At 46.6% G+C, this 9,514-nt stretch overlaps 1 protein-coding gene across 3 annotated transcripts in view; it reads left to right on the top strand.

Annotated features, from left to right (window-relative positions):
- The first annotated feature begins 5,866 nt into the window (after positions 1–5,866).
- Positions 5,867–9,514, top strand: part of LOC121858310 (protein FAM13A-like) — a 56,672-nt gene continuing 53,024 nt past the window's right edge. For all 3 annotated transcript variants that reach the window (XM_042354789.1, XM_042354750.1, XM_042354722.1), the window contains exon 1: positions 5,867–5,922. In XM_042354789.1, coding sequence (XP_042210723.1) covers positions 5,882–5,922 — 41 coding nt within the window. In that variant the 5' untranslated portion in view covers positions 5,867–5,881. The remainder of the gene's footprint in view (positions 5,923–9,514) is intronic.

Below are 9,514 nucleotides of genomic sequence, written 5' to 3'. Positions count from 1 at the left end.
GTGGTATAAGGTGACGTAATATAAGAAGGTGGTGTCGGATGGTGTAAGGAACATACCAGATTCTTGGCAAACTTTGAAGTGTCATAAAGGAAATAGCACCTCGTGAGATAACAAGTAATTACGTAGTGTCAAATTATTGCCTCATAGTTTGCCCACCAGAGAAACCAGACCACCATTAGTTGTCTCAGTCAGTCAGTCAGTGCCAGGTCCTCTCTGCATGATTTAACTGTCTGACTGTATTATCCAGTTCATGCACGACTGTAAACATCTTGTGTTTGAAATCGTGAATGCAGTCCTCTCTTCTTTCCACATGGGGTATGTAAGTTGTATTGTATTTTAGATGACGTGAAGATTAGGCACCCTAGCTTATTTCACCTGATAAAAACCACCCAGAACCTAACCTAACCTAACCTTACCTGACCTAACCTTACCTGACCTAACCTTCCCTTACCTTACCCCCCCCCTCCCAGGTAGCTTTAGGGTGTCTAATCTTCATGTCATCTTTTTTTCTTAATTTTTCTCCATTATGTATTTTGAGTTATTTGTGAGTGTGTTGAAATTTTATAGTATTTGTTTTAATTAACTTTCTTGTCGCTTTCTACACGCGTTATCTTATGTCTCTATCCCCCTTTTTCTTCTCTCTCTCTTTACTTTCCTTCCCTCACTTTCCTCTCATTTTCTATTTCTTACCTTTCCTTCCCTCAGTTTCTCAATTTGATAACTGAATTGCGTGTGTGTGTGTGGTAAGTCAAAGTCAGGGTGTTTAGATAAGGTTGGTTAGGTTAAGTTATAGGCAATGTAAAGTTGGGTTAGATTAAGTTTAAGTTATGCAAGGTAAAGGATTAGGATTGGGGTTGTGGACAGGCAGACAGATGGGATGGGTTAGGGTTTGGACAGCTGGGCAACCTCATGGTCGGGCATTACTAAGAACTGAAACCACCTGACGCAGTTTACTTCGACTGATACTTCTGACGCAGTTTACCGAGAATAAAACACCTGACGTAGTTAAATATAGCGGAACGTGTCGTAGTTATCCATAGACGAATCACCTGACGTAATTATCCACAGACGAAACACCTGACGTAGTTCATTCAACCTCGTCAGTATGGGACGGGGGTGTGCCAAGGTGACGTGACTCCTCCCAGGAAGTATAGTGAAGGACCCTCATGTAGATAGCCCCCACCACCCCTCACCACTCTCACCCCTATCCCCTCACCACCCTCACCCCTATCCCTCACCCCTACCCCTTCACCTACCCCTCCACCCTCTCAATACCCTCACCCCCTCCACCACCACCCTTCCCCACATAAGGGCTCCTGCTGGCTGGGCCCTCCTTCCCTCGTCTGCGTAAGTACCTCTGGCGCGTCACCTGCCGTCCCGCACGTCCATACTCTGGGTCCTGCGTAAATTGAAAGAAAATTAAGAATAGAAATAATAATAGAAGTGGTGGTGGTTATTGCTGGGGTGGTGGTGATAGTGGTGGACGATGGTGTTAATAGTGTTGACAGCAGTATTGAGTAACTTGGTGTTGAGTAATCCTGAAACACCTCCATGAATCCACCAGGTAAGGAACCTTGGGATGTTGTGAGACACTGAATAAGATGACTCTCAAGTGGCCAGGCCAGTGTCGGGGTACAGAGAGACATCCTGTACGGCCAAGTGATGCTAAGTGAACGTATCTAGTTAAGGTAGAGTGTGTAATTTTGTCTCCTAATTGGTGCTAAGTGAACGTATCTAGTTAAGGTAGTTTCAGTGTAATTTTGTCTCCTAACTGGACCTAAGTGAATGTATCTGGTTAAGGTAGAGTCTCGGTGTAATTTTGTCTCCACTAGTCTTCAGAGAACGTATCCTTAAAGTACTGTACATTCCCATAGTAATCTTATCCTCTAATTGTTCATTTTCACATTTTTACCTGATTACGTTAGTCTTACTTGTCCAGACAGGTATACATAAGCTTGCGTCTTGAAGTCATTCGGATGCCATAGTGAGAGGTTGAGAGAAGCCAATGTTTATTATTATTAGTAGTAGTAGTAGTGTTATTATTTTTTTTTTTACTTTTGCATTTACTAAACTAGAAGACCTGCTTAAATGCTCTAGTTGTTGTGGTGCAGTAATGTATTTTATAAACCTTGCAATATAGTATCAGGAATATTAAGGGTGTACGTCTGTTAACTCGTGTGTGTGTGTGTGTGTGTGTGTGTGTGTTATAATTTATTATCGCGTCAGTGTTTTTGTTGCGTCATTGTTGTTGGCGTATTTTCTGGCTTTTGTGTCATCAGTGTTATGGCGTGTTTTGTGACGTCATGGTTCTTGGTGTGTTTTGTGGCATCAGTGTTATGGCTTCAGTGTTGTTGGTTAGAGCCATAACTGTAGAAGATGTGGCGCCATGATGGTTACTATCGGTGGAGTCGAACAAACAGCGGTAGATCCTTATATATTGTGTGTAGCAGAAACCTATTATTATTATTATTATTATTATTATTATTGTCTCTTTCTCTGATCGCACGAGAAGTAATTAGTGGTTGTAAAATATTTGTGACGATAATACAATAATAATATTAATAGTCCTAAGTAGACATTAATGATAATATATAATGTAGTGTTAATATTTCTGGTAATATTAAGTGATAAGTGTTGAGTTAATATATCTGATAATATTAAATAACTAAGGAAACGTGGAGATTAAATATATTGATCCTAATATTAGTAGTGGAAAAATTTATATATTTCTAATGGCAGTATTGTACAAGCAACATGGTTTGTTTACATTCGATCTACGTCTGGCAGTGTCGTCACCCCAGCAGCCACCACTACTTCTCCTAGTCTTGGTCTGGATAACATGGTCCACCTCGTTGAAATCCCTCACCCCTTCCCCCCCTCCCTCCCCCTCCCTCCCAGCCCCCCATCAGAAAAAGTTGAATGGATTACTCGTTTGGGGGTTGAAGTCTAGTGTTGAGCTGAGGTGTTGTTTTGAGAGATATATATATTTAATGGTCGGTCATTGTTGGGGATTTTTAGAGTTGTGTACCAGCCATAAATTTAACAACCCAATCTAACCATATTTTTACCCAAGAGCGAGTTGCTGGTGGAGGCCCAAAAGTCATGTGAGGATGAGGATCTCTCTCTCTCTCTCTCTCTCTCTCTCTCTCTCTCTCTCTCTCTCTGTATCTATTGAGGTTATTCATGTTTTAATTTATCAAAAGAAAAAGAGAAGGGTGGGTGTGCAGGGTGGGAAATGCGTAGTGCGTTGTTGGCTAACTTGGTGTAAGAGAGAGCGTGAGAGTAAGGGAGGAGGAGGAGGGAGGGAGGGGGGTTTGTCACGGTGGGGGGGGTGGAAAGGAATGCCTGTGCGTTCTTGACCGTGGAGCAGGAGTGAGTTCCTCCTTCCTTCCCCACGACGACGACCAGATTTGGACTGAGCCATCTTCCCCACCCACCCCGTCTTCAAGTCACTGTGAATTTTCCCTTCAATCTTTGCCCCGTCATAACCTGCGGGCATGTCTCGACCCTGCCCCCGCCAAGACCATGGAGGGTGATATATCCTGACAGCAGACGTGGAACATTGTCTCAGGCCTCGTAGAAGTCTCTTGAGATGTTGAGACCTGGGTATGGTGTTGGTATGGTGGTTTAGTGATGTGTGTTGGTGGGGGTGATGTAATGTGGAGTGGTAATGGTAGAGGAAGTAGTAGTGTGGTGGAGAGGCATGTGACGAGTATAGAATATATATTATGTGTGTGTGTGTGTCTGTCTGTCTGTCTGTGTGTCTGTCTCTGTCTGTGCTTGCGCGCGCGCGCGTGGTTCTCGAAAGCGTGATATTTTTTCCCAAACAATTACGTCATCTGGACACTTCAAGACTTCTAGCCAATGGGGAGGCGAGAGGAGTAAGAGGAGGCGACAACCTTCCCTCCAGACTACTGAATGTGTAATTGAAGCACATGATGTATCACACACACGGGTAGTCACACATAATTCACCACCACGAAGTGTATCCACAACTTCCACAGTACACACCTGTACTACGCACCGCCACACATCTGCACTACGCACCGCCACACACACACAGTACTACGCACCGCCACACACATCTGCACTAAGCACACACACACCTGTACTACGCACCGACACACCTCTGCACTACGCACCGCCACACAACACACATGTACTCACCACCACACACATGCCACAACACTCGCCAACATAATGATAATAACCCCACTTGGCAGACCTCTGGGGCACTTTTTTCAGGCAGCAACACAACAAAGGTTCATACACTGTTGAGGTGTGGGATAAAATGTTTTTAGGGGTATATGGGCCCTTAGTGTGTGGAGAGGGAAGGTAGGTAGGCGAGTCTTACGTGAGAGAGAGAGAGAGACACAGAGAGAGAGAGAGAGAGTACCAGCCACTCACTCTCTCTCTCTCTGTAAGGTGTATTTGTGAGACATGGGCGTGGACATGGTATTGATGGGTGGAGAAGGCAAGGCAAGGCGGGCGAGATAAAAGAAGTGAGAGCTGGTGGGGAGTAAGAGAGGGGAGGTATTAGTAAGGAGGGCTTAGAACGAGATACGCCCTCAGTGAACGGAACCGACTGAATGAAGTGGTATGGCGTATATATGAGGGGGAGTTGATCGTGTGATGAGGGAGGAGGATGGAGGGAGGTGTTGTTGTTTGAAGTCACATGAGATGAGGGAGTAGGGTGGGTGAGAGGAGGAGGAGTAGTAGGAAGAGTGTGGGGGTGGGGGTGGAGGAGGAGGAGGTGGGTAGGTGGGGGAGGAGGAGGAGGAAAAGGGTGGGGGAGGAGGAGGAAGAGTGGGTGGGTGGGGAGGAGGGAGAGTGGGTGGGTGGGTGGGAGAGGAGGAGGAGAAGTGGGTGGTGGGAGAGGAGAAGAGGTAGGTGGGGAGGAGGAGGAGGAAGAGGAGGTGAGTGGGTGGGTGGGTGGAGGAGGAGGGAGGAGGAGGAGGAGGAGGAGGAGGGTGAGAGGGTAAGAGGTTATCATGGGTCATTCTTACCTGGACGTCACTAGTAAGGGACACCTACCTGACGGCTCAGAGAGGGCGAGTAATGTGGTCCTCCTGCTGTTCAAAAGACCAGTCCTAATACAGACCCCAGAAGTAAAACAATAAGTTAACAGTAATCTAACTCAGTATTGGGATTAAACCTATCGTTAATAAAGCTAACCAACCAAACCATTAGGATTAGGAGCCGTAATAGGACATAATTCCCTCCTCCTCTCACCCACCCCCTCACCCTCCCATGTTTCAATTAGGATTTTTCTGTTTGTTTGTAGTGTAGGTGTTCCGCAGAGGGGGAGATACGGATGCTGGGACGGGAGGCTGGAGGGTGTTGATGGGGGAGCGATAAATGGAGGGGGGGATGGAGCGAGATTTCAGATTTGTCCCGCGATTGGGCTGGTTATGTGGAAACAGGATTAGTTTATGAAGGCTTTTGAGGTTAAAGATGGTTAGAGGGATGGCTGGTCAGAGAGATGGGACTGTGTTTGTGTTATCACATCTCTCTGTGGGTGTGTGTAGGTGGTGGTGTCAGGGTTGGGGGTAGTGGCGCTGATGGGGCGGGCCTGTGGTGGTCGTGGTGGTGTTCTTAAAGGTTGGTGTTAGGAGCAGTAGTAGTTGGTGTGGAGGTTCAGTGAGCGCCACGTGTTTGTGTGCGTGTGTGTGTGTTCGATCGGTCCACCTATTCGTCCGTCCGCGTTGGTTCCTGGCAGTATTTGTTTCAAAGTGGAGTTAAACAGTGGAAGCTTTATGTTGGTCTCCACAACAACAACACCAGCGACGAGACGTGAGCCAGAGTTAAGAGGCCTCATCTTGGAGGTTGTCAAGTGACCAGGTGTGGAGCCGTGACGCCGCCATACCTTAGTGATCTCACCATGCGGAAGCTGGTGATCAAATTGAGCAAGCTTGGACGATGGTGAGTTGTTGTTTACGTTGTGCGTGTGTGTGTTTGTGTTGCTAAGGTGGAGGGAAGAGTGTGCTTGAGAACACAGCCGCTGGGTCCTCTTGGGTGATCTGCGCCAATTGTGTGTTGCCATGTGGAGGCGAGGGGCGGAACACCTCCCTTGTGACCTTACTACTAACCTCGGGTACTTCACGCTACGCCCACACCACCGCCGCCGTCGCAGCTCTCGGCTTCTCCAACCACCTGGGTGAAGGGGTGCTGAGTTGTATAATGGTGGGGGAAAACTTGACATCGCTGGTCGTGTCGTGGTGTGTTCAGCGCATCGCTCGTGCTCACTGTGGCGTCTTTTAGAGTGCGACCTTCCTGGCCTGTGACAGGAATGTGAGGACGAGGCAGGCTGAGGTAGTGAGGGTTGGTGACCTTGGTCCAGCAAGAGTGGGACTGACGGGTCTGAGTCGTGTTAACTTGTATACACGTCGTGTGTGTGTGTGTGCGCCATTGTCAGTGTTATGCTGCATTAAATGTAAATGTGAGCACTGGTAGGTTGTGATGGGCTGGGTATTGTTTTTAGGAACAGCGAGGCAGCCCACCACCGCAGGACCACGCTAATGGGGACATGTAAACATAACCACGTGGTCGCTCCTCCAGCCCGCCCCTCCCTCCCCTCCCTCCTCCCTCACCGCCGCGTCATGAGGAAAGAGGGAGGGACAGCGAGCAACGCCGTTGGTTTGTTGTTCCGACATTGGAATTGTTCCAAAGTAGTAAATCTGTTTCACATTAGAGATTGTTGGCTGTAGTATTGTTAGTGTGGGGCAAAACTCGGATGCCTCGCCACACGCTAATGGTCACGTGTGGTGGCTTACCTAGCGCTACTCTACCTCCCTCCCCCCCAGGTGCCTTCAGGGTGTTTAATCATTTTGGTGAACTACTGTAAGCTTTGATTGACTAGTTTTCACATGATCTTTGTAGTTTCCATTGTTCGTGTATACAAGCAGAATCAGGTAAAAAAAAGTACAGGTAAAGTAATATCTGTGTACTGACAGCATCGTTTAACTGGTACCTGAACTCAAGATGTGAATATAATTGTACCACAAAACATTCTGTACATCTAGTGAGGTAGAGTAATTTCACAGATCTCGCTCATAAATAATTTACTCGAGTTATTTACACACACACACACACACACACAGTCACTGTTACTGGGAGGTGGAGAGACAGTTAGGAGGTTGAGGGGCGACTGGGGGAAGGGAGAGGTGAGAGTCAAGGGGAGAGGAAAAGTATAGGTAAATTTGGGGAGGAAAGTAAAGGTGAGGAGATGGGGGTGAGAGAAGAGTAAGGGAAGATGGTGAGGGGAGAAAGATGTGAGAAAGTAAAGGAGGGAGGAGAGGTAAGTGAAGGGAGGGAGCAGTTATTAATATTCAGCAGTGTAGTATAGATATTTAATATAAACAAACAACTCTTGCCGGATTTAGTGTGTGTGTGTGTGTGTGTGTGATTATGGTGTGGTAGAGGTGTAGTGATGGGCGTGAATATGGTGTGGTAAGAATTTTTTTGGCCGCTTAAGGCTATTTATTGTGCACCCGGGTGTGTAGATGTAGTGCGTATGAGTTAACCAGCTAGGGAGGGGGAGAGAAGAAGGTAAGCAATTGTATGTTGTCCATCTCCAGCAAACACGTTTCGTTGGAGGGGTGGTGTTGACATAGGCAGTAGAGCGAGTGTGGGCGTGACCGGCGTTCTTTTGTGTGGGTCATGGGTGTGGGTGGGCGGGGTTGAATGTCCGTTTGGCTGTTGATCAATATTACACATTTATTCTGGTATCCTTGTCCTCACTCACCTCCTCCTCCTCCTCCTCACCCTTCCTCCCTCACCTCCTCCTCACCTCCTCCCTCACCTCCTCACCCTCCTTCCTTCCACTCTACTTTCCACCTCATCGTAACTAGGGAAGGTGTTCAGTAGCTTTGAGTTTTAGAGGCATCAATTACCAGGTTACTTATTAAACACCGTTCACTAGGTCTTAGTGTGTGGCTCAGACGACACCCGCTTGTAAATTAGTTGAAATGGTCAGGTGAAGATGGCACTTGCCGTATTAGAACTCTGGTTGTATGTAATAGTGCCACTACCCCTAAATAATAGTGCCACTACCCCTGAGTAATAGTGCCACTACCCCTGAGTAATAGTGCCACATTTTGAAGGTCTTAACGCCATCATCCTGAATTAAGTGAGTTTGTGGTGTGGTACCCCCACCTCCGATATCTCCACCTACCACACCACCACGCTCCCACCACCCCATCACGCCCCACCACTTGCTGCTGTCTAGGATTACATGCGACCTTCACCTCCCTCACCCACCCCTTCCCCTCCCTCCTAGCCCCGGGGTAGACTGGTTTGGCTTCGGTCGTGTTTGAGGGACGCCAGGATTTTCTGCTTTTCGTTAAGGAAGTGTGTGTGTGTGTGTGTGTGTGTGTGTGTGTGTGTGTGTGTGTGTGTGTGTGTGTGTGTGTAATATCACAGTTAGTACACCAGATAATGAGTCAGTTTTATGATGAACACCCAATTGAGGTACTTAGTCAGTATAATTCCTGTCCGTCCTTACGTTCTTCCCAACTCGTTTCCGTTCACTGTTGGTTTCCGTTCACTGTTGATAAATGGTTTGGTGAATCGAAGTCTGAGGTTTGTTATGTAACTTTACGTCATGAATGTCTAGGTCGAGTTCCATAATTAGTTTGTAATATTTATTGATCAGCGTTATGGCGGGGCATTTATCACCCCACTATTGGTATATATTTAATTCGTATAGTTACGCCGTTGTGAATGTTTAGGGGCAGCCTCTGTAGGTCAGGATTGATTTTATTACACGTGTAAGCTCGAGACTTGACAACATTAACACAGGAAGTGGTACACCGCCTTACTGTACAGCAGCGCTCTCTCCCTGGCAGCGCTCGCCTGCTGTATCTCGCACCTTCATTGTTATCAGGCCAGATGCCGGGCAAAACATAGACGTTTATTTACGGAAACATTCCCCATTAGTAGCCCGTAAATGCTAATTGGACGCTATTCTATTACGTACGCAGGGTTTCTAACCTCGTTAGGTGTTGCTGTCCTGGTTTTTGTGGACAGTTTGCTCATTTCTCCGTTTACCTTGTATTTGTCAACGAAAAAAAAGCACAGTGCAGTCCATTAGAGGATGGTTTTTATCTTCCTCTTAAAACCCTTGACTAAAAGTAATAAAGGTTTATCGCAATCAAACGCTGGGTTAATCTGTATCAACGTGGCAACTTTAAGTGAAAGCGGAAGCCAGAGTTTGGGCGACGCCTGCGGACACTGGGTGAGGGAGTTGCCAGAAAACATCTGGGGTGTAAATTATGGTAATTTATGTTCATTTTGTGTTAATTATATTACTATACATTCTTCATTGGTCTTTTAATTATTGAAAATACACACTGATTTATCTTAAAAAAAAGGAATAGAAAATAATTAATAAATAAAATGTATGTGATGGTGTGTAGCTGTGGTTGGGTCACGTACACATTTACACGTCGGAACCTGTTATTGTGCGCACACGACCCTAGCTCACCACGCGCACACTGGCAGAACAAGTTCACAG

The sequence above is a fragment of the Homarus americanus genome, unplaced genomic scaffold (genome assembly GCF_018991925.1).
Source record: "Homarus americanus isolate GMGI-L3 unplaced genomic scaffold, GMGI_Hamer_2.0 scaffold12870, whole genome shotgun sequence".
Lineage (NCBI taxonomy): Eukaryota > Metazoa > Arthropoda > Malacostraca > Decapoda > Nephropidae > Homarus > Homarus americanus.
Note: the sequence above shows the minus strand (reverse complement) of the source record. Positions and strands in the feature narration are given on the sequence as shown.